This window comes from Carassius gibelio, chromosome B2 (assembly GCF_023724105.1).
Source record: "Carassius gibelio isolate Cgi1373 ecotype wild population from Czech Republic chromosome B2, carGib1.2-hapl.c, whole genome shotgun sequence".
NCBI classification, from domain to species: Eukaryota; Metazoa; Chordata; class Actinopteri; order Cypriniformes; family Cyprinidae; genus Carassius; species Carassius gibelio.
This window is the reverse complement of record NC_068397.1, coordinates 30,543,957-30,569,684: the sequence shown is the minus strand read 5'-3', so window position 1 is coordinate 30,569,684 and position 25,728 is coordinate 30,543,957. Positions and strand designations below refer to the sequence as shown.

Sequence of the window (25,728 nt, the reverse complement as noted above, 5' to 3'; positions counted from 1 at the left end):
TAGTCATGCATGATGTTCATATCTACTTAAGAGCATTTTATTTACATTAATTTGTTATACCACAAACATCTATTTAATTGCAATTTCAATGGCTTGCAAATTTAAAACAGCCTGATATTTCCAGATACAGTAATGCATGAAATATTTTTCCTATCAAACTTGAAACTTTGAAAATCCCAAAGTTAGTCACATGCAATATTCTATTTAATATTATATTTCTAAGTTTAGTCGAACAGGAAAAGTGAACATCATCCACTAAATTGCATTTACTCAGACTTGTCATTTTATAAATTTGCCTGATATTTCCAGGTTTAGTTGTGCATGATAATGTTTATATATACATTTTATTTGCAGGCGTCTTACGTGGATTTGATGGTGATGCAGCGCTCTTGTTCATCTTTGCGCGTGTCAGTGAAGCGGGTCTCTCCGGCGCGGGCCGAAGCGATGATTCCAGCCTTAGACACCAGAGAGTCGGTCAGTGTAGATTTCCCATGATCCACGTGCGCAATCACGGACATGTTTCGGATGTTGGACTTCTTGTCCATGATGGCACGGATCTGGTCGACTGTGAAGTTCACCTGGAAGACACATTCAACATCAAAACTCAAGCATTTCTTGACAAACACCTCTTAGGATTTCTAGATGAGCTTATCCTGATCCTTAAAACATCAAAACTTCTGTAGGCCTAAAGCATTCGGTTCATTTCTTCCACAAAGGAAATTAAACATTATGAAGTAGAGATCAAATGTGAAATTTATATTAAACATAAATCATGTTGGGAAGGCAAACTGGAAATGTAATAGGCTACAAATTTTATAAAATATAATAGTAAGCATTTCAATTACTTTATACAGTAACAGTAAAAATTGACGCGTGCAAAGAGTTAACTTTGAAATACTTTACTTAAATTAAGATTATAATTGAGTGTTAAAGCACAGCTCAATCTGACTCTTACTTTGAGAGCGTTCTGAGGTTAAATGTAGAATCAAAATCATAAGAAACAGTTTATTAGATGTGAAACTGTTTTTGAAATTAAATACTTGCATATGTGATAGAAAACACTGGCATCCAACAAAGTCCTGAAAAAACCATGTGTCCTAAACTCCTGAAACATTAGTGTCTCGTGTTTTAAATCTGTCTATGCAATTTGGGAAATCAACAATCTACTGAAAAGTGTAAAAAAAAAAAAAGAAATTAGTTAACCCACTTTGTAAGTGACAATTTTCAAAAGTAACTAATTTAATTAGACAATCAGTACCTAATCACAGTCATATTTATTTTGTGATTAGATGACGTAATTCCGATAAGTTACATGTAACTAGTTACGCCAAATCTGAACATGACACGCAATTGTATCTAAGTTATAGTAACGCGGTAACGAATTTAAGCTTTTTTAAATTTGTATTTTTGGCGCGCCGTTAAAAACAATGGCTTTTACTCATAGGTACGTTACCAGCTTAGATATTCAACACTAGCGACCATCTCACGGTCTACCGGAAGCCATTGCGCAAACAAAAGACGGCCATGTGCGTGATGTGTCCACGCTGATAGGCCGCACGTGCAGGAACTACAGTAACATGTGACCGCTGTGAGCCGGTGCTAACACACCCGACACCTGCCGTTAAACAGACCGGCGAGGTGAATAAAACCGCACGCAGTCCGTCACAAACAAAGAGAAAACATAAGGACTAGTACTGGGATCAAAATAACAGGACATGGAGTTAAAAAAAAAAAAAGCTAATTGAGAATTTTCCCTCAAGCATGCAATTCTTTTCACGATACGTGGCACCGTTAGCTAACATGCTAACCAGGCCCAAAATGACAAACAAACCAAACGACTCAAAGCTACCCATTAATGATATGGTTAGAGTTGCACTCGATGAACATTTAATAAACGAGACAATCTAGACAGAAACAACGATAAATTATTTGTGAAGGATTAAAAAAAAAAAAGAAAACAGCCGCTGCCATTTTTGTTTTGTGGTAAACGTATAGCCGGCCTTTTCCCGCGCGTGTATTTCACCGAAAATTCCGTTAAACGCACAAATACTGTATCAGATATTAAAGTCTGCTCGCTGCACATCTGTATTAAAACAAATAATATGTCTGATACGTACCATTGTGGCAGATGTTTCAGGATTCACTCAGCACTGATATTAAACAGAGAGCGCGCTGCCTTCCGCTGGCGGGGAGAGGCAGGGTAGAAGAACGCGTCATCACGCAGCGCGCGCTTATATTCAGGCGAAGCTTTCAGCCTAGCGTCATGACGCAGCACGCACGCTACGCTGTTTCCTTCGGCTGAAAAATACATCTCCCCCTGCCGTCACACAACAGCAAAATATGACGTAATTGATTGATTGTGTGTGTCTGTGTGTGTATGTGGATATATATATTATTAAATAAATATAAATATTTTATGTATTAATACAATATTTTCTTAGATATATTCAAATATTTATGTGTGTGTTTATATATGCATATTAAATATACACTGGACACACAATACTTTTGGATGCGATTCATCTCGATTAATTATTTGACTGCACAAATAAATAAATAGAAAATTGATTTTCTAATAGTTAACTAAATAAATAAATAAATAGTTACATCAATGCTCATTTAAATTATTAAATGGGACATTAATTGTATATTTAAGTAAATGTATAAAAATGAAATAATAAAGAAAGAAATAGTCACATATTAATAAAGTGTGACATTATATAATATTTAAGTAAGCAACTGAATAAGTAAATAATTAAGTAGACAAATGCATGCACATGTAAACGTTTAAATAAGACACAATTTAGGTAAAAAATAGAATAACTAAGTAAATAAATAAGACACACACATACACATAAAATGGTCAAATATGAAATTAGTTATGTAATATTTTGGTTAAAAAAAAAGTAAATAAGTGAATAAACATATCCATACACATAAAATGCTTAAATAGGAAATTAATTGTCTAATACTTAAGTAAAAAACTAGCTAAATAAATAAATAGTCACATCATTGCTCATATAAATTATTAAATGGGACATTAATTGTATAATAATTCAGTAAATGACAGTATAAATTATTCAATAAATAAATAGTCACATCCAAGCACATATAAATAAAGTGGGGCATTGAATAATATTGAAGCAAGCAACAGAACAAGTAAATAAGGAAGCAGTCAAATACATGGTCATATAAATTCTTAAATAGAGCACTTTAGTTTAGAGTTGCATAATATTTATGTAAATAACAGAATAAATAAACAGTTACATCCATGCAAACATAAATGATTAAATAGGACATCACCTAAACATCGTTAAATTGCAATAAATAGATAATTTTATTATAAATTTGAATCATTTAACCTTTTTTTGGGGGGCCAATTGCAACACATTTTGTTTAGAGTTTTAAAAGTCGAATTTTTAGGTTAAGGTGGGGGTTTTGTAAATTTGTTTCGAAAAGTGTTAGTGTACATTAATCATTATTCAGAATAAATGTAAATATATACCCAAATTAGCCTCAAGGTACTTTAAATAAACATTAATTTGTAGAATTTCAGTTAAATCAGTTGCATAAGAATTTTTTTTTAAGATATGAAAAATGTTTTGTCCATACATACGTATATGAAGCGGAACCTATTTTCTCTCGCGATTCTCACCCGAGCCACATTAAAGAAAACGCAACGCTTTGATTCACGAAGCGCTAGCGTCGGTTAAATTGCGTTGCGCTCACACGTTGTTCAATGCTTACGCTTTTAGCGTAAAGTTACTGCCCACTGTTCTCCAGGGAGCCTTTTATCAAAAGGGCTGGGTGTTGGTGAGTTTCAGGATTATTATCAGTTTTGTGTTAAATCGGCTTGTTTTCCTTTGGGTTCGAGTGAATGTTACGCTCAGGTAGTATAACTAACGTCGAGTGATTTACGGTAATAAAACACGTTTTTGTGTTACTCACGCTTTGATAGCATTGAATTGTACCTCGGTGCAGCCTGTGATGGATGCTACCTGTCAGATGCTAATACCAGAGTAACGTGATATATAGCACAGTATTAATGAGTGATTAATGCTGTTTTCATATTTCTGTAAGGTACTTTACAGCATACAGTGGTATATGTCCAACAAAACCATGGTACGTTAGCCCTTTTACAAGACTGTAATGATGCGCTTAACGGTCATTTAACGGTAAATCCTCGACAGTTTTTCATATTTGTATTTTTTTTATGTATGTACATTTATAACTATTCTTAGTATTGTATCAAATTTGCTGGAAAAACCAAACAACAAAAAAACAGTTAACGTTAACGCGAGGGTGTTTCTAATGCAGCCTCATTGAAGGGGCGGGAAATTTGACGTCGTTGTCTCTTCTGACTGCCGTTTTTAGTCTCATTTTTTTCTTACATTATTGAAAGTCATGAAAACACTATAGTGGAGTTTTTCTTTAGCTATTTGAGAAAATGGGAACTCCAAAAAATACAATTTATATATATATATATATATATATATGTGTGTGTGTGTGTGTGTGTGTGTGTGTGTGTATTTATTTATTTATTTGTGGTACTCTTCCATTCATTGCTCTTCCGCTGCTAAGAAACCCCGAAATGTGAAACGGGTCAATTGTGGGTGTTTGTTAGTGTAACTCTGCCTTAGTTGCATGCATTAAGCCAATAACCAAATAAACCAAATGCAATCTACCTCTTCCTCTTGAATGCACTGAAGCTGAAGTTCTGTTGTGATGTTTTCCAGCAGCTGCTGCAGTCATGGCCACGCGCAGGATCACACAGGAGACCTTCGATGCAGTGGTCAGAGAAAACATCGAGGAGTTTGACATGAAGGAGAGCGAAGCTTTGAAGGAGGCCATCGAGCAGTTTGAGTCTCAGGGTGAGTTATTATAACAAAATAAAAAACTCTGCTTCATTGGTGTTTTAATGAGAAAATGTTAATTAAAAATCCTTTAGTTGACTTTAATATATCTATTTAATTATTTTGTTTACCCTGAGTGAATATATGCATATATTTTCTAATAATTTCTAATATTTTTTGAGCAAATCATGCAATCAATCATGCATGAAACAAATAAATAGTCGGATTTATAATCGTATAAATAATGTTCAAATGGGACATTGTTTGCATAAGATTTAAATAAATAACAGAACATACATGCATAAAGTTACATCAATGCTCATATTAAATATTTAAGTAAACTACAGAGTAAATGAAGAAATAAAGTTATATATATATCATAATTTGTTGATACGGAGTTCAAAATATCAATATAAACTTTCCTCAGGTTTATTTAGGAGCTTGTATAAAATGTAGTTTTTACACCGTAGGACTTTTCAAGTGAACTACACAAATATTATAGGTAATTTAAAATGGTGATAACAGGGATCTTTGCAGTTATAATTAATGTACAGATTATAATACTTTATACAATATTGGTTTGTAGCTGTATACGGTGATATAACAATGAAGTGGTTTGATTTGTCCTCGCAGGTGTGGATCTCAGCAACATTGTTAAAGCAGTGCCCAAAGTTTCTTCTGAAGAAAACACAGAGGATCAGACCCATGAGGTTCTTCAGGTATAAAATCCATCCAGATATTTCAAACAGATATTTTATCTCTTTTAAAAATAGATTTGATCAAGTGGTATTTATAGGAGACAATATGGACTCATGCATTTCTGCTTAAAGGTGAAGACCCTACTCAAAGTTTCTCCTTTCTGTCAAACATATTAAGTATAATTTTATCATATGTTAAATGTAAAATGTCTTGTGTAATATAACCTGTTTGTTTGTTCGCTGGTTTTTAGTGTATAGTTTTTGCCATGAAAAAGATGCTGACACGCCATTATATAAAAATACAGTTGTGCTCATAAGTTTACACCCCCCTTGTAAAATGTTAATAACTGAAACCAAATAAGAGGGATCCTAAAAATTGCATGCCATTTTTAATTTAGTACTGTCCTGAATAAGCAATTTCAAATAACCACAAGATAAAAAAAATGTATTTATAAAAATGACCCCTTTCAAAAGTTTAAATACCCATAAATCTTAATTCTATGTGTAATCTCCTGGATGATCCATGACTGTTTTTATATTTGGTGATAGTTGTTCATGAATCCCTTGTTGGTCCTGAACAATTAAACAACATAGGGACCGCTTCATCATACTGTTCAAAAGTTTTCAACCCCTCGGCTCTTAATGCATTGTGTTGTTTTCTTCAGTATCAATAAACTTTTTCACCTTCTGTAATAGTGGTGCATGAGTACCTCAGATGTCCTCAGTGTGAAAATTTGAATCTCAAAATCATACATTCACTGTTTGAAAGGGTTAAATATGCAGAAATGCTGGAAAACTGAAGAACGTGCAGGAGCTGGGGGATTTTTCTGAAGAGCAGCAGGACGTTTAACTGTTCAGGACCAATGGGGGACTCTTGAACAACTATCACAAAATATAAAAACACTCATGGATTATGAGGATTCAAGGGTGTGTAAACTTTTGAATGGGGTAGTTTTTTATAAATTCAGTTATTATTTTGTCTTGCGACGTATATGTAAACATCTGTAATGTGAAAAAGCTTATTCAAGATAGTACTAGATAAAAAATAACATGCAGTTTTCATGATCCCTCTTATTTTGTAAACTTATGAGCACTGCTGTTTACTACTAGTCTTCACACCAGATGTTTTTGCTGCAGAACTAACCTCGCTTCCCCAAAAACTGGCATGTTTTGTGTTTAATGGTGGCGTATTTCCAGGCTTTGGAGTCTATCAAAACTGCAGTGGCTTCATCGTCCGCATCCGTTCTGGAGGATCTGAGGGTCTTCACCCAGCAGTGCTCTCTCGGCTTCGCACAGCGATACCTGGCCGCTCAAAAAGAGGCGTATCCCGTGATCCTCGCCTGCTGCCAGAGAGCCGCTGGAGAGAAGGAAGCCCTTTCCGTGGCTCTGGCCGCGCTCTCGGCGCTAACAGACGGCCAGCCGGATCTCCTGGACGTGGAAGGGCGAGAGTTTCTGATGGGTGCTTTGACGGCGCACCAGACAGACGCCGCTCTCAGCTGTCTGTGCATCCGTGTGGTGAGACACTGCTGTGTGAAGCACGAGAACAACCGGCAGGATCTGGTGAAGGCAGGTGTGCTCCCGCTGCTCACCGCCAGCATCACACGACACATCCATCACCCCGAGGTCGTGAAGGAGGCCTGTGTCACGCTGAGGGTCATGACCTTTGACGATGACGTGCGTGTGCCGTTTGGACACGCCCATGAACACGCCAAGATGATCGTGCTGGAGCACAACGGACTCAAAGTCATCGTTGAAGCTGCTAAAGGTGAAAATAAAAGCCTATAGAAATTGAGAAGGAAGGAATTATATGTATGTGTATATATGTTTTTATTGCATTTGTTGTATTGTACTTTTTATATTGTTTTTGCAATGAAAATTACCGTACAAATGGTTTTCGAAAGCAGGAATGCTACGAAATGCATAATGTTTTCTTGAAAGTGTGACATGCTTGAACAAAAGAGAAAAATTTTTGCATTCGACAAAAAAATTAAGAAGCATATTGGATTTCACGAAGGAAATATGATGCAGGGCAGAGTTTTAATAAATGCATAAATGTGACCCGGAGCACAGAAGCAGTCATCAGTAGCACAAGTACATTTGTAGAAATAGCCAACAATGCATTGTACGGGTCAAAATTATAGATTTTTCTTTTATGCCAAAAATCATTAGGACATTAATTAAAGATCATGTTCCATGAAGATATTTAGTACGTTTTCTACCTTAAATATATCGAAACTTAATAATATGCATTGCTAAAAACTTAATTTGGACAACTTTAAAGGTGATTTATTAATGTTTTTGCATCCTCAGATTCAAGATTTTCAAATAGCTGTATCTCAGCCAAATATTGTCCTATCATAACAAACCATACATCAACAGAAAGCTTGTTTATTCAGCTTTCATTATGAAAGTTGATGTCTCAATCTCAAAACATTGATCCTTATGACTGGTTTTGTGGTCCGGGGTCACACATATATGTTGATGGTGATGATGGTGTTGTTTTCAGCTCATCCAGAGAATGCAGCGGTGCTCAGTGAACTCTGTGGCACTCTGTCCCGTCTGGCGGTGAGAAACGAGTTCTGTCAGGACATCGTAGACCTGGGGGGCCTGAAGTTCATGATCACGCTCCTGGCTGACAGTCTGGATTGTCCGGTGAGCTGCAGGATCAGAGAGAGCTTCAGCATCGTCTCCTGTGAACACAAACCAATCTCTTGTTGTTGTGATGCGTCTGTCTTCCAGGAGCTTGTGAAGCAGGTGCTCAGCGCACTGAAGGCCATTGCAGGAAACGATGATGTCAAAGATGCCATAGTGAATGCTGGAGGGGCGGAGCTTATCGTCATGGCGATGAACCGTCACATGTCTAATGCACAGGTGTGTCCTCAGAAGTGCAGTAGAATGCCAATAATTAGGTTGGCTTGAGAAAGACGAACTTTTTTATCGGACATGCTCGTTACTTGCTAATCATGCTAGCGACATGCTAGTCACTTGCTGATCAGGCTAGTAACATGCTAATCATGCTAGTGACATGCTAGTAACTTGCTAATCATGCTAGAAACATGCTAGTGACATGCTAGCAACATGCTAATCATGCTAGGATCATGCTAGTAACTTGCTTATGTTAGAAACATGTTAGTGACATGCTAGTCACTTGCTAATCATGCTAGAAACATGCTAGCGACATGCTTGTCACTTGTTAATCATGCTAAGAACATGCTTGTAACATGCTAATCAGGTTTGAAACATGCTAGCAACTTTGCTGATTGTGCTAGCGACATGCTAGTCACTTGCTGATCATGCTAGTAACATGCTTATCATGCTAACGACATGCTAGTCACTTGCTTATCATGCTTGTAACATGCTAGTAACTTGATAATCATGTTAGCAACATGCTAGCCACTTGCTAATCATGCTCGGAACATGCTAGTCACTTGCTAATCATATTAGGAACATGCTAGTCACTTGCTAATCATGCTAGCGACATGCTAGTCACTTGCTAATTATACTAATGACATGCTAGTCTCATGCTAGCATCATGTTAGTAACTTGGTAATCATGCTAGCAACATGCTAGTCACTTGCTAATCATATTAGGAACATGCTAGTCACTTGCTAATCATGCTAGCGACATGCTAGTCACTTGTTAATCATGCTAGGAAAATGCTAGTAACACGCTAATTATGCTAGTGACAATGCTTGTAACTTGCCATCAAACTTAAAACTTTTTAAACTTTTTCAAACTCTCTAGTCAGGCAACAACTGCTAAAAACTTTCAGGCTAGGCTTTCTCAAGCCAACCTAAAGTTTGTCTTAACAAACCTTTTTGTTAAAAAAATTATCTGATTACTGTCCACAGATTCTGAACTGCTTTTAAACCTTTTAGTAAGTTCAAGTGTATTTTTTAATTATAAATGAACGGTTTAATAGTAAATGAGTTTTCATACACTCAGAAACATTCAGTAATGTTAATAGACAATGATCAGTGTTTGAAATGCTGCCTAAGAATTATAGAAGAATAAAAAAATAAATGTAGCTTTATAAAGTTATATGTAAAAAAAAAAAAATGAAATATTAAGTAGACTTAAAAAAAATGCTGCCTAAGAATTATATATGAATAAAAAAATAAATGTAGCTTAAGAATAATAATAATAAAAAATATTGAATTTAGAATATATTTTTTTTAGGAGTTTTTTTTTTTAATTATAAACATTTTTGTAATTGTTATAATCATATAATTAAAAAACAAGTCTTGTTTCCACAACGGAAATGCATGATGCATGAGCGAAAGTTTTTAGTAATTAGTTATTTATTATATAATTAATAGATTTCAATTTCTAGTTATATACACCAGTGTTCAAAGGTCTGAGGTCTGTATGATTTTTTTTTTATATTACTGAAAGAAGTCTGCATTTATTTCAAAAAGTAAGTAAAATTGTTAAATATTATTACAATTTAATATAACTGTGATAGCTGTGATCAAACTGTATTTTCAGCATCATTACTCCAGTCTTCAGTGTCACTCTTTAAGTCTGTTCTTAAACTCTGAAATTGCTCTCAGTGTCTTTGGCTCTTGTTTGTGTTCAGGTGTGTGAGCAGGGATCTGCGGCGCTCTGTGTCATCGCTCTACGTAAACCCAACAACTGTAAAGTGATCGTGGAGTGTGGCGGAGCGCTGGCGGCTCTGCAGGCCATGAAGACTCATCCGGCTGAAGTTAATGTGCAGGTAAACCTCCAGAGTGTGCGCTGACTCACATGCATTAGATGCTTTTATCCAAAGTGACTTAACATTGATTGCATTCAAGCTTAAAAAAAATCTTGGTGTTGCTAGTGCCATGCCCTACACTTTCAGCTACAGGAACAGGACTTTATTCTGATGCAGTAACGGCAAAGTACAAGTTTTCACAATTTTAGTTGCAGAATAACTTTATGCAATCCAAAACTAGGTGAAATTGCATCTAATTTTTCATCTTAAGGTCAGACCAAAAACAATAACAAAATTGGTCCTTAGTGCAAGACAATCCTTTAATTATTTAAATCCTTTATATTTTATTGCTTATTTAAATATGCTGTTTTGGTAGACTTTTTTTATTTAATTTATTTTGCTTCTTGGTGAATACTCAAATAACAGTTATTATAGTTAACAAATTAAATAATGTAGTTAAAAAAAATACTAAAAGCATAAAACATGTCTTTTAAATTAACTTTAACATAAAAAAAAATTAAAAAAAAAAAAAAAAATCAGCTAGTTGCCAAGCTACTGATGAAAGATGATTTCAAAGTCTCTCCATCATATTAGCAATATTTATTGTTTTCATTTAGTTTTATTTTATTTACTAAAGAAAAAAAAATGTTTTTTAAAGAATACAAAAATATTTTTTTAAGAAAAGAAATTCAAATGAAAAAAACACATCACAAAAGTACTAAATTTAATAGAAAATCTAAAATAAAACCTAATTCTAGTTTTATATTTTAAAACATTTTTGTTTTATAACAATATTTGTATTATACAAAAAGAACACCAGCTCATATATAGTAATTTGACTAACTTTGTTCAGACAAAAATTAATTTTATATATATGCTATAGACTTTGATACTCATATTTCTTAATACTATTATTATTATTATTATTATTTTTATTTTTTTTATATCTTTATTTTTTGCTTCTTGAGAAACTACAGAAGAGGTTTAAGGCCAAGTAATAACATAAAAAAATAAAACCATTTCAATATGAATTCATTTTTATTTAAACTTTTTTTTTTTCTCAATGTATCCATTGTTTTTCTCAATTCAAACAAATTTTTCTAGTAATTTAATGATTATACTTTTTTTTTTGTAATTTATTCTCAACATTTTATTCAGACTTTATCAAAAATTTAAAGATTTTTTTTCTTGATGTTTAACGACTTCTTCTAGTAATTATCGCAATTTAACAAGTTTTTACACGAATTTTGTTTAACATTTTTCTCAGTTTAACGTGCTTTTCTCATAATTTAAGGACTTTGATCTCGAGATGGTTTTATTTTATTTTTCTATTGCTTGGCCCTAATCCTCTTCCATTAGAAACACTTTGACAAGCATTTTTTGTTCTCTTTATACTTCTGTTCCCTTTGTTTTCTAAAAAAAAATAAAACAAGCTTCTAAACAAGTATCCCTGTCTTTCTTGTTGTTTCTGGAAACCAAACCAGCCGCACCTTGTATTGTTTAATGAAATTCATTTAGTGACCACAATGTCCTGTAACTGTTTCCCGCTGCTCCAGAAACAGTCGTGCATGCTGCTGAGGAACCTGGTGGCCCGCACACGTGACTTCAGCCAGCTCATCCTGGAGATGGGAGCCGAGGCGCTGATCTCGCAGGCTCTGGCAGCTCACAGAGACTGTGGAGACGTGGGTCGAGCCGCGCTCAGAGACCTCGGCTGCCAGGTGGAGCTACGAGAGCTCTGGACGGGCAAGAAGGGAAGCCTGAGTCGCTGATGAATGATGCCAAACTCAAAACAATCATGATATAATCATACGACAGCATGTCTTAACTGTGGAGCTCATACTAAATATATGTGCAGAAGTGCATCTGATGTAAACATGCATAGGATGCATTACAGGTTACAGTGTACGTATGTTTTTTTTAAGAGTTAAACTAATGCTGTCAAACGATTAATCGCGATTAATTGCTTCCAAAATAAAAGTTTGTGTTTGCATAATATATATGTTGTCTTGCTGTGTATGTTTATGTATTTCTAAAATATATACATGCATGTGTTTGTATTTATATATAAATATACACAGTACACATATATTATGTAAACAAACACGTTTATTTTGGATGCGATTAATTGTGATTAATCGTTTGACAGCAATACTTTAAACATTTTATTGGCACTATTTATAGTTTGTATGATGTTTTTTACCCACGAATGACCAATTTTTTTTCTGTAGATTCATTTGAGCTGATGTTGACAGCTAGAATCAAGTTTACTTAATTCAGAAGTGTATTGCTGGATTGTCACACTGTGGCCGTTTTACCCTTAATTATATATTTCATCTTAAAACCATCACCCTGCCAAAATATGAGTCACAAGTGTTTTCTGTGTTTCAATATTAAACCCTGATTAAATCCAGACTGTGCTTGAACTGATAGTGTTTGTGATTAAATCAAGCAGCTCTCACAATTTTCTAGTCACTATATTCCCACAATATTCCCTCACAAACATGAACCGTAAATTGAATATGAAATGCCATGATCGCTATAGTTGCAACTGTAAAGTCCTAATAAATTAATATAACTAAATGCAATAACATGTCTAAAGTTTAAAAGCATAATAGAAATGTAATTATTTTGCTGAAAATGAAGTTTACATTTAATTTAATTTTAATTCATGCAGATTTTATAATTATAGTAACAAGTATTTTAGTAGAAATTATCATTGATAACTTCTTATTGTGGTATTGTGGTTCAGTAGTGGTATTAGATATTAATACACATAAATATGCCATGGTACTGTATGGTTTATAAAATTAAAATCTTGAATTTTGTTTCTAAAAATAAACAAACTGAATTAAAAATATATAAATATAATATTTATAAAATATAAAAAACTTATGTTTTTAGTTTTATGTTTTTGTATTTACATTTATTTTGACTTGATTTAATAATTAAAACAATAGACATACTGACATACACACACACACACACATACACACACATATATATATATATATATATACACACACACACACACACACATATATATATATATATATATATATATATATATATATATATATATATATATATATATATAGCCTACAATGAAGAAGTGATATTTACAAAAAATGGTAAATATAAAAAATAATAAAATTAACTGAAACAATGTTACATTTACAAAAATTTAAATTATTTAGATGTGTAGCCCTACCATGTTTTTTTATATTGTAAAACTAAATCGTGATATAGTTTATTGTAAAAAAATATATATAAAACTATATTGTGATATATTTTATTGTAAAAATATTGTGATATTCTATGTACTATATAGTACAGTACCGATACTGTATATCAAACGTCAATGTTACTGCCATAAATATAAGGGTTTTTAGTATTAGTTCCTGCTAACGAGCAGTGATTCAGCTGTGCTTTAAATAAATATAAAGTCATTATTACGATCTGATTACCAGATACCGTAGTAATTATTTGGTACAATCTTTCATTATTATCACATCGCGTACAAAGGCGTAATACTCGTGTCGATAACATAATAATACTAAATATAATATACACGCCTTTCTCGCTGTTTCTGTTTTATTCTCTTAAACTCCAAACCCTTCCCTTTTCTACTACGCCAAGCGCGCTCCCGCTCCGTACTACAACTCCCACAATGCACCGGGTCTCGCCCTTCAACGCTCTAATGCAAGTCTGACAGCAGCACCACTCGCACTCAAACTCGTGAAATGCGCAAGTAAATCAGCTTAAAGTCGCGGAAAATGAAATAAAATGTGTTTAAACGACTCTCCTGCAAAACTGTGTCGCCTGCAGTCGCGCTTTAGTTTGACGCGAGCGGGTTTGTAGTGTGGATGGTGACTGACTGGCTGCCTGCTGTATGTGAGTGGATGGTGACTGGAGTTTATCACTTCATCATATGTTTGTTTATGAGCTTAGAAGACCAGCAGTATGGGAATGTTTGAGCACATCGTCACCAGATTCCGTTAAAGTCGGTGTTTTTCTCGTGAATTTACCCAGAGAGCTACAATAGGTGCTGTCCGACAGTCAGGTAAGCATGATAACAGTTGTCTTGCTAGCAGGCTAAAGCACTGTAATACTGTTATTGAGAAATATATCATGAGTTCATCCGAGTGACGTTAAATATTTAAAGACGGACGATTTCATTTGACGTCATTTTTATTAAACACAATGTTTGTTTTAATGCATCAAAAATATGTGATGTTTATTACATTATAGTTATAAGAAACCAGATTGAGGTCTAGGGGTATGTTGGAAAGTTTATTAATACTTTTTAAATAGCATGCATTAATGACATGTAAATATAAGTATTTTTTTTTATAAATAAATGAATGAATTAAAATGCATTAAAAAGACTAAATTAAATATTTAAAAAAATAAAATAAAAAGTAAATATTGTAATAAACATGGAATGTTTTACACATCTATATATAATTTTGCACAGTATAAATTGGGTCTTTATAAATGGAAATATATACAGTATCTGTCTTTTAAATTTTAATATGTGCACAAGGGTGATTATATTAAGTGGCATCTAAACAATTGAAAAGCCTTGCTTTGTCAAATTTATAGCCTGTGCTAGCATGTTAAGGTCACTTTTCTATGCATGCATAACAGCGTGTAGTTCCACATGAGCTGTTGAATGTGTTTATATGGTCACCGTTTGTTAGCTGTTGTTATTTTTGTTGGCTGTTTGATATTTCCACTCCTTGCAAATCACAAAAAGCTTTCAGTGGATCTGTCATTGGATCCACAGGGAGCATAAAAGACATAAAAGAGCGAGGCAAACAGTTTTGGAAAAGGTCCCAATACTTCAGCCCAATGGGGAACAGATTCTGCTTTCAGTCGCCTTGGTGATTTAATCATGAAAAAACCTTTTCACTCTTGAAATTCTTTAACCTGTGTCCTTTTTAAGCCTGGGTTACCAAGGAAATCTTATTGTAGGTTTCACACGATCAATATTTTACCCATTAACTATGATGTTTTAACTACAGCTAAAATCATTCAAATCAATTCTTTAAGCTTAAAAAAAAATCAGTTTAATGCTTGCAGTTTCTTTGTGAAATCTATAGTAATTTCTGAGTGAAAATGTTTTCTCTTCAGTGTATAAACATTGTGAAACATTGAAACCAAGTTTAGTTAAATGCAGTTTCATGCATGAAAACCTCAACTGTGAAATGTTGCTTAGCCTGGGGTTTAAAAGCTGTTAAAAGCCTTTAATCATGAATCACCAAACATTCTGGATCTCTCAGGATTACAGCGACTGAGGGCGTCACATGTGACATGCCATGCAGCGTTTCAAGGTTGTGCGTCTGCAGGACTTTAGAGGGTCTGAAGGGGTTCGTATGCGCTGAATGTTTGTCAGTCTGAAGGACCTTTCACCCACTGAGCCTCATTCTCCTCCTCTGCTGAGAACAGAGCTCAGGTTTGACTGGCCGCTAGTTCAGGGTAGATACCCTTGAGGGGTGTCCAAATTCACTACCCTTTTGTCATGTTCGGGATGAAAACATCCACTAAATTAAACTGCTGTAAAAGTGTATCAGATAAAAAAAAAATATATATATATTTTTTTTTTCATAAATCTGTTGTCTCAGTCCTGATCAAAACAACTCATCAAAACTACTAATTGTTAAAAAAAAAAAAAGTTTTTGTGCAGCAGCAGATTTTAATTATATCCCCCTCATTTACTGTTCGTGGCTGTTTTTGCCCCATTGACTTCCATTATAACAAAATTTTTTGATTGCAAACCCATGACATCATAAAATCATGCATTTGAGGAAGAACATTTTTAAATCTGATAATGCAAAAAAAACGAACAATGCATCAAAGCCGATTTTGTTACTAATCTTTGTTTTAAACATTTAGTAGTTTTGATCACAGCTGTCATCGATTTGTTTGTCTGGCAGTGGAAGCAGATATGCATTCAGATTTCTAATTTGAGGCTGTATGACATTGATTCAGGCACCCAACATCACAACAAGATGATACATGACCATGCGTCACTCAGAAAACAACAGGCCAATCAGAAGAGAGGCTCATGAATATTAATTAGACAGGCTCAAATCATACCTGTTCTTAGCAGACCTCCTCAGAAAGGAGCTGTAAAAATATAATGAGATGGTCTTTGGCAAAATATATTCTCTTAAGCACATCAAAACCTAAAATAAAACAATTTGGGACATTAACTTTATCTCTAAATTTTGAATTGTATTATTGATGACTTTAATTTCAGGTAAAGTTTTGTCGTTTTAATTATTTTTCTTTAATATATGCAGCGTGTAAATAAAGTATTGAACACGTCACCATTTTTCCCAGTAAATATGTTTCTAAAGAAATGTTTGACATGGAATTTTAATCAGATGTCGGTCACAACTCAAGTACATACATGCAAAGAGAAAAAAACAACTATTAATTTAGTTATTTGTAACTTTATATGATATGGTGTTGCTTTCAATATTTCTCTATTGTCGTTCCAGGTTTGTTGTGTGTGTGTGTGTGTGTGTGTGTGTGTGTGTGTGTGCTGGGCCGGCGAGCACACTCTGCGTTGGCGTCTATGAATGGATCAGGTTGGAATGGGGAACGCAGAGCACCAGGGGGCGCTGTCAAAGGGCAAAGTGCTGCCATTCCCCGCCTCCAGCCAATCAGAGGTGAGAATACTCTCTTCTGAACCCGCCCACAAAGATTGAAGAAAATCCTGTCGTTATTTACACATCCTTATGTTATTGTAGACATCTTTTGTGATCATCTGGATATGGCTTGAGGGCAAGTGAATTATGACAGGACTGTTGCATTGTATTTCTATGTAAATAATTGCACCATATCAGTCATTGAGTTGTAAAAGAATGTAGATGTACAAACATCTACATCAAAAAGTATTTTTTTAGTTGTTGTTTTTTTGCATTTTTTTTTTTTTATTTTAGTTTTAGCAAATTTAGTGCATCCAGTTAAATGAAATGAGAAATGTTCCTTTTCAGCAACTAGCTGAAATAAAATAATAATAATAATTTTTTTATTTCATTAAAAAATATATATTTTAAGAAATTAAAATTTTTGCGTGGGGTTTTGTTTCCATTAATTATAATAATCCTGTTAGCCGGTGTGCATATCACTTCACAGCTCCTTTATGCAAAATTGTATGGGTTGATTTGAAGCACAAAATAATGTACAAATTTTAAAATTAGAATAAGAGTCATTACGATAAATGAATTTGAAATCACATTTTAAATTGTGCAGCCTTAATTTGTAGCATGTAGAAACCTTTTTAATTGAATCTATCAGGAAAAGGATCATATTGGAGGTTGTTTTTAGAGCCTTCATATTTAGATTGAAATGGCAAATTCATTGTTTTGTATAAAAAGTGACTAAGTGCTGCTCAAACAGAAGACTAGTCTGTAGTTTTCAGTAGTTTAGCATGCTGTGACCTGATGAGAAGAATCAGAACTAATGTGTGATCTCTGTATGTGTGTGTGTGTGTGTGTGTGTGTGTGTGTGTGTGTGTGTGCGCGCAGGGTTTTAATCAGGGTCACACAGTCTTGAACTCTCTACTCTCGGGGGCGTTTGCAGGAGCCGTGGCCAAAACATCCATCGCCCCGCTGGACCGAACCAAGATTATCTTCCAAGGCGAGAACTTGAATGCTTAAAAACCTTCCCTGACTGACTAAACATTTACAGATGCGCTGAAGTATTTAAACACTCAGTCTGACCTGTAGATGTCTGAATGTCATTGCATTAAGGTGCAGATTCTTAGTGTCAGGCGTGACTGGATCAGTTCATCTGAACTTAACCATGATGCAAACGTGTCCCCATTGCACCTCAAAGAGGTCATTTGTGTGATGTGTTTAGGTCCAGCGAGTGTGGGTCACTTCTGACATGCATTTCTGAAAGCACGATGCACCTGTCATCTTTTTCCAAATTTGTAATAAGAAAAATGTATAAATGTGCTGTCAACAAAATAACAGCTTTTAGATCTTCTGGTGGATTCCTGCTAGAGTAAAAGTACTAATAATAATAACTACATAAAAAAAAAGTTCAAGTTGGCATGAGAACACCTGGCCTGAAAGTTTAAAGCAGTTGTAAAAGCCAGAAGTTTGAAAATTTAGACTGATTAGATAAATGTTGATAACGGGTTTCTAGCATGATTAGCTTCTAGCATAATTACTCTTATACTAGCATATTGTTGGCATGATTAGCATGTTGCTAGCGGGATTAGCAATTGACTAGCCTGTTTCTATCATGATTAGCATGTTATTAGCATGATTACTGTTACTTGCATATTTCTGGCATGATTAGTATGTTACTAGTGTGATTAGCAAGTGACTACCGTGTATCTAGCATGATTTGCTAGTGACTAGTGTGTTTCTAGCATGATTAACATGTTACTAGCATGTTGCCAACATGATTAGCAAGTGACTAGCCTGTTTCTAGCATGATTAGCATGTTACTAGCATGAATACCCTGTTACTAGCATATGCTTAGCATGTTACTACTGTGATTAGCAAGCGACTAGTCTGTTTCTAGCATGATTAACATGTCACTAGCATGTTGTTAACATGATTAACAAGGGACTAGCCTGTTTCTAGCATGATTAGCATGCTACTATCATGATTAGCCTGTTACTAGCATATTTCTGACATGATTAGCATGTAACTAGCATTTTGCGAGCATGGTTTGCAAGTGACTAGCCTGTTTCTAGCATGATTAACATGTAACTTACCTGTTGCTAACTTGATTAGCAAGCTACTAACGTGTTTCTAGCAAGATTAGCATGTTACTAGCAAGTTGCTAACATGATTAGCGAGTGACTGGCATTTTTCTAGCAAAATTAGCATGTTACTAGCAAGTTGCTAACATGATTAGCGAGTGACTGGCATTTTTCTAGCATGATTAGCATGTTACTAGCCATTTTTATTCATGTCTTCGCACAAAAATTTGGTGTAATTTACAATTTAAAGCTGGTATCCTGTTTAAAGCTGAATTAATAAGCCTTATAGTAGCACAATAAATAGGAATCCATATTTTATATAGTGCTTTAAAGTTTAATTTATTCTTTATCAGCTCAACTCTGAATCTTCTCATTTCAGTGTCGTCAAATAGATTCTCTGCTAAGGTGAGTGTTTCCTCTGTGTTTGTGAATACTGTAATACTGTACTGTAGTGTGTCAGTGGTTTTGAATATGATTTGAAATGCTTGTGATGTAAAATGGTATTGGATTGCACAAAAACTTCATTCTGGGATGTTTGTGGCCTGCAGGAGGCGTACAGGTTGATTTACCGAACGTATCTGAAGGATGGCTTCTTCAGTCTGTGGAGGGGAAACTCGGCCACGATGGTGCGAGTTATTCCATACGCAGCCATCCAGTTCTGCGGTCATGAACAATACAAGAGGATTCTGGGACAGTATTACGGCTTCCAGGGCAAGTGAGTGAGATGATACTCTCTGCTGCTTCATTACTGCACATTTACACAGACATTCACATGAGTTCATTTGCAAAAAAAAAAGAAAGTATAAATTCCAGTTTTAAAGAACAAAAGTGAATTAACATAACATTTTTTCTTAAATATATACATGCATGCATGTATGTGTATTTATATATACATAATAAATATGCACAGTATACACACCTATATTGTGTAAACAAAAACTTTTATTTTGGATGCGATTAATCGTTTGAAAGCACATACTTTCAATGAACTTTAATTTTGTAAGTTACCTGTATTTGTTTGAGTTGTTAGTACTTAATCAAATCACCCAACTGCAGTTATATTGATTTTACTTGGACTGACTTATACAAAAAATTATTATAATTTTAAATGGAGCTTCTTCTGTTCATTTAGCTGAAACGACTTCCAAATAAGAAATGAAACCGTGTGTTGTTTTGCAGAGCTCTGCCTCCTGTGCCGCGGCTGCTGGCCGGTTCGCTGGCAGGAACCACTGCTACCATGATCACATATCCTCTGGACATGGTCCGAGCTCGCATGGCCGTCACACCCAAAGAGATGTAAGACCTGCATCATCTACATGAGGCAAAAATGCTACAGGAAATGCCCATTTTCCACAAGTTGACATGATTCTCTAGGGCAGTGGTTCCCAACCTTTTTCAACTCGCGGCCCACACAACCAAACACATATGTTTGCGCGGCCCACTTCAAAAAAATTAACTGACCCCGCTATTGTTGGGTTAATAACTTAGTACTCACAAGCTAGATTTTAAACTATATTTATTGAATAAACTAGGGCTGTGCGATATGGACAAAAAAATAAAAAATAAACTATCGCGATTTTTTTGATCAATTTTGCAATTGTGCTTTTACAGTCATAAATGCATTCAGGATTAATTTGAAACATATTTCCAAAAGAAAACCAATCAGAGCTTTATCAAAAAGTTGTAACATCTCTAGAACAGACATAAGTCAAAATTATCACTATAGTGAAGATGTAAAAAAAATGTATAGACTTGTGGCAAAAAAAAAAAAAAAATTAATTAAAAAACCTGTATACAGGGACTTTTTTTTCTTTTTTGCCATGCATTGTTCATAGAGCTCATTAATTGTAGCGGTGCCTCAGGTGTTTGCAGTGTGTAGTATGTGTATGCGGTCAGCAGTGAGAGCGCATAAATATAACGCGAAAGCACATTAAAATAATGCACGAGTGCGAATCTCTCTGTTCGCAGCAGATTTCCTTTGCTCCGTCACAAAACCGGTCGTGCCTGCTCAGATACACGCTGCTCTGCGCGGAGAGAGTGTGCACACTTAAAACGTGTCTCCTCTCACTTAAACTGTATCCTGTTCACTAACAAATTCACTCTATGCTCATGTGTTAGACATGAATTATTTTGCACGTTTTTATTTCTAGCCTTTTACCGCAGTGAGAACGCTCTGATCCGTCAACATTGGCTCAGAAAAAATGCGCATCACAGACAGTGTGTGAACCTGGAGTTAGGCATATGCGCACGCTCAAATTGTGATTTTAGGACGTTTTCTTTTAATCGCACAGCCCTAGAATGGACTGGAAATAAACAGAAAATAATTGGCGGCCCACCTGCAATACCACCGCGGCCCACTAGGGGGCCGCGGACCACAGGTTGAAAACCACTGCTCTAGGGTCTTGAAGGGGTCATCGTATGCACATCGTTTGAACTTAAATGCATGTTGACAGTGTGTGTACAAGCCACACTATAATGATAAAAATCCAGTGTTTTTTTTTTTTTAAATGATTTCCCCTTTCTCAAATCGAGCCGATCTCAGATGCCTGTCTTTGAGACGTCAGGGAGGGGCGGAGTCAGTGGAGCTCATTAACATTTAAAGGATATAGCTACAAAATGGCTTGCTCTGAAAAGAGCTGTTTCTGACAGGGTAAAAAAAGTGTTTTTTACACTACCATTGAGAAATATATATATATAAGCTGGAAATTAACAATTTTAAATCCCAATTTAACCCCTTCTTAGATGTGGTACTTTCATTATTATAATTTTTCCATTATAATCATCACGTTCATTTAGTTGAGCTGCTTCTGCAGTAGGAAGTATTGAGTTGATACTCAAGTTCTTCATGAAATAGCATGACCAGTTCTTCTAGAATTGAACTCAGGAAGCTTGTATTTATAAAAGCACATGAATGCAACATAAAACTCGTTACTCGCTGATTTAGGTTAAATATTAGAAATAATGTGTATGGTTATATAATGATAAAGTGTGTATATTTAATGATATATATGGATGTGACTTTTATTTTGACATCGGAAATCTTGTCTTTACGTCTACACATTATTATGCGTATATGCATCTGTGATGTCACTGTGTGATGTCACTGTGTGATGTCGTTGCTGGTCAGGTACAGTAACATCCTGCAGGTGTTCGTCCGAATCTCTCGTGAAGAGGGGCTGCAGACGCTCTACAAAGGCTTCACTCCCACAATCCTCGGCATCATGCCGTACGCGGGACTCAGCTTCTTCACCTACGAGACCTTCAAGAAAATCCACTCAGGTAAAGCCCAACTCTGTGTGATTCAGGGTTATTATAGTGTTGAAATTTAACCATCTTCCGTTCAATTATTATCTATATTTTAGTTTCAGTTTCAAATAATTGACTGTGTTTAGTTTAGATTTTAATTGTACCACATAAAACAGCAAGATTTATCAAAAAGATCTCATTGGCTGACTAATTTTAACAATATACATTACATTTGTTACAATATTTATTAATCTTTGTTAATGTTATTTAATAAAACTATGGCTGTTCATTTAAGTTCATGTTAGCTCAGCTCTGCTAAATAATATTAACTGATGCAACTTTAGATTTTAATAATGTATTAATAAACATTGAAATGAACATTTTAAATAATTTATTAATCTTAGTTAATGTGAATTCCAGCATTTAATAAAACATTATTAAAACTATATATATATATATATGTATAATTATTTATTTAATTGGCCATTTTTATTTATTTATTATTATTATTATTATTAAAGTACATTAACAAGTATATTATATTTAGTAAATTTCATATTTATAAAAAAAAAATATTTGGCCATTTTGATTTATTATTATTATTAACCTACATTATCATGTATATTTTGATTTATTATATTTGATATATATATATATATATAGTTTTGTTTATTACTATTATTATTATTATTATTATTAACATAAGCATGTATGTTGTTTTATTAAATTTTATACATAAAAAAATATTTTTTTATTTTTTATTATTATTAATGTGCATTAAGAGATTGTCGATCTTTTATTTTATTATTATTATTTAGCCCTGTTTTGGTAGTAGTATTCAGTATAGTCTCCTCTGTCTGTTTCAGAGCACACGGGCCGCTCTCAGCCGTTCTCGTACGAGCGTCTGGCGTTCGGTGCATGCGCAGGATTGATCGGTCAGTCGGCCTCGTACCCGCTGGACGTGGTGCGCAGACGCATGCAGACGGCGGGGGTCACTGGACGCACCTACAGCAGCATCTCGGGCACCATACGGGACATCGTGAGGGAGGAGGGCGTGATCCGTGGCCTCTACAAGGGCCTGAGCATGAACTGGGTCAAAGGGCCCATCGCCGTCGGCATCAGCTTCATGACCTTTGACCTCATGCAGGTCCTGCTGAGCAAACTTCAGCAGTTCAACCACAGTGCGCGGTAGCTAAAAAACAACATTTTATAGCTTTTTTGTTTTTAACCTGAGCAAATGCTGCCAGTGAGGAGGACGGGGAATGCCTGGGGTTATTTGACTAGTTTAAAGTTCTGTTTTACGATGCAAAAACATCATATGCACAGCAAATATAATGGTAGTTTAGTCTTGTTTTCCAATACAGATGTATAAACATTTTTAAATTAAGATGCATTTACTTGAGAATCAGAATTTCTCAAAATGAGATGAGTTTACGCTTCAAACAAGAAGAACAAATATCTGCCAAAAGGGTCAGAAACAAGTTCTTACTTCAAAGTGAGAGCTAAATAATTTTTCTTACTCCACTGGCACGTGTTTATTCTTGTTTTACTTCATTTTGATGAATTATTCAAAAAACAATTGTGCATCTTTTTGCATGTATCTTGTTTTAATAGTGTTTCGAATTTGTACGGGAAAGCAAGACAAGAACACTGGTCAAGAAGCTGATTTCTGCGGGGTGTGTTTGGTACAGAGACGCGCTGAATGTTCATCTCTCCACACATGCATTTTGAGTTTACAGCTGTGTGTGTGTGTGCGCGTGTGTGTGTGTGTGTGTGTGTGTGTGTGTGTGTGTGTGTGTGTGTGTGTGTGTGTGTGTGCAGCATCTTGCACATATATGAATCCGTGGCTGGAGAGAGAAAGCAGACACATACACATAAACACACAAACCAATAACAGTGTTACTGACTGCTGTAACTAACCAATGATCAACTAGTTGTTTAGATTATGACCAAAAAAAAAAAAGTTTGGTCTTTAATCATTGTGGTGTTTGTTCATTTACTGAGATGAGCAGTTATAAAATACACCATTACTCACAGTGACTGTATTACATTATTGATTCAGTATTGATTCAGTGACTCCGAGGAATATTCATTCATTACAAATGTGTCAGAATCTGACCTGTTTTACATTTTAAACTGAACAAACCAGTTTGCATATCTTTCTTTATAACAAATAACATTTATTTGGCTATTTTCTCATCTCATTTAGTGGCATTCAGACATTTTGAATGTTTTAAGACACTTCTTGTGGACGTCGTATTTACTCATGACTCATTTCTGAACGAACTAAGACCCATACTAACCTGAAAATCGCAGAAAAGCATAATGATTGTCATCCAGATGGCATTTAAAATGTTGTAAATGGCATTAAATGCACTGTAACGTTAACCAACATCGCAGGCATCGAATGAACCGCTGATTCAATTGAATCGAGTCAAAGATTCGATGTTTCGAGTCACGGGTGATCTGCTTGTTCATTGGAGATTCAGTTCTGGAACCTCTCAGTGTTTGATAGAAGATTTCATGTTTATTGAAATGTCTCGGTGCAGAATCGTTTGCTGGTGGGATTCATTGTGGAGTTCGTTACAAAATGATTCGTGTTAAAGTGATTCATTCTCTCGGGTTCAAAGGAATCGAACAAATCTCTCACTGAAATGACTCGTTTGGAGTCTTGAGTCAAGACTATTGTTTGTTAATTTAAATGATTCGTGGCAAATGAATGTATATTAAACTAATGACACTGTAAACAAGCCTTATCTGTCAATTATTTATATTTGCTTGATGACTTGAATTAAATGTGTGTTTTAAGGAGTCATAATGTCCTCTAGATGGCAGCATGAAGCAGCAGATGAGCTTCTTTGTCATTTATCTCTGCTGTTTAAGAATCTCCTTGCATGAAATATACTTTCTAGGGTTAAAATAAAAGCCATCTTCCATAAAAAATGTATAATAGCAAAATAGACATCAAACTATTGTTTTGCACAACTGAAATTGTAATGAATACACTGCAATAATTGTGTTCACATGATTCCCAACAGATATTAACATTCATTTTTAGTTTAAAGATCAGAATTCCAAACCAACAGACAAAAGTGAAAAAAGTGTGTATTATTTGGATTTTTATTCAAAACCTGATTCAGACACTGTGACAACTTGCCCCAATCAACTCTATATAACATCATGATGTGCTTGTACTGAATTTATCTGTTAATTCATATGAAAAGTACTTTACATAAGCATCAAACATTAAAATAAATTATTGCATCAAAGGGTACTGTACATAAGAAATAAAATGAACAATAAAAAGTAGAAAAAAATAATTTATTAGAATTAATTTAAATCACACTTTTTAAAGGAAAGGGGTTGCAATCAATTTATTTTAGCTACATTTAAATACATTTAGTTGTAATTAATGTTGTATTTACAGTTGTTCATGTAACTAAAATTGATTGCAACCACATTTAGTTAAATTCAATGAATAGTTTTCTTTGAATGCTGTTTTAG

The 25,728-nt window shown here is 34.6% G+C and overlaps 3 protein-coding genes across 13 annotated transcripts in view; 2 read left to right on the top strand and 1 right to left on the bottom strand.

The window, feature by feature from the left end:
* The window catches only part of LOC127951536 (elongation factor 2), a 42,628-nt gene extending 40,317 nt beyond the window's left edge, over nucleotides 1-2,311 (bottom strand). For 2 of the 4 annotated variants that reach the window (XM_052549481.1, XM_052549482.1), the window contains exons 1-2: nucleotides 2,118-2,283; nucleotides 364-578 (exon numbers count right to left, since the gene is read on the bottom strand). In XM_052549481.1, coding sequence (XP_052405441.1) covers nucleotides 364-578; nucleotides 2,118-2,120 — 218 coding nt within the window. In that variant the 5' untranslated portion in view covers nucleotides 2,121-2,283. Of the gene's footprint in view, nucleotides 1-363; nucleotides 579-2,117 lie in introns of all 4 variants that reach the window. The other 2 variants (XM_052549479.1, XM_052549480.1) reach the window with 2 other exon arrangements.
* A 1,348-nt stretch (nucleotides 2,312-3,659) lies between these two features.
* LOC127951569 (armadillo repeat-containing protein 6) lies at nucleotides 3,660-12,670 on the top strand. 8 transcript variants are annotated; one of them, XM_052549534.1, is made up of 8 exons: nucleotides 3,660-3,813; nucleotides 4,737-4,871; nucleotides 5,487-5,572; nucleotides 6,749-7,316; nucleotides 8,058-8,203; nucleotides 8,291-8,422; nucleotides 10,131-10,268; nucleotides 11,804-12,670. In XM_052549534.1, exons 2-8 carry the CDS (start codon nucleotides 4,751-4,753, stop codon nucleotides 12,014-12,016), a joined length of 1,404 nt encoding a protein of 467 aa, XP_052405494.1. In that variant the 5' UTR covers nucleotides 3,660-3,813; nucleotides 4,737-4,750; the 3' UTR covers nucleotides 12,017-12,670. The 8 variants fall into 8 exon arrangements, with proteins under 8 accessions (XP_052405494.1, XP_052405489.1, XP_052405490.1 ...); XM_052549533.1 differs by having other exon boundaries at nucleotides 3,810-3,890; nucleotides 4,740-4,871; XM_052549532.1 differs by lacking the exon at nucleotides 3,660-3,813 and adding an exon at nucleotides 3,863-3,890.
* A 1,231-nt stretch (nucleotides 12,671-13,901) lies between these two features.
* On the top strand, nucleotides 13,902-24,974 carry LOC127950376 (mitochondrial coenzyme A transporter SLC25A42). Its single transcript, XM_052547380.1, has 8 exons — nucleotides 13,902-14,307; nucleotides 16,754-16,924; nucleotides 17,786-17,897; nucleotides 19,358-19,383; nucleotides 19,527-19,693; nucleotides 20,158-20,274; nucleotides 22,106-22,257; nucleotides 23,091-24,974. The coding sequence occupies exons 2-8, from the start codon at nucleotides 16,835-16,837 to the stop codon at nucleotides 23,414-23,416; spliced, it is 990 nt and encodes a 329-aa protein (XP_052403340.1). The 5' UTR covers nucleotides 13,902-14,307; nucleotides 16,754-16,834; the 3' UTR covers nucleotides 23,417-24,974.
* Nucleotides 24,975-25,728: the final 754 nt, after the last annotated feature.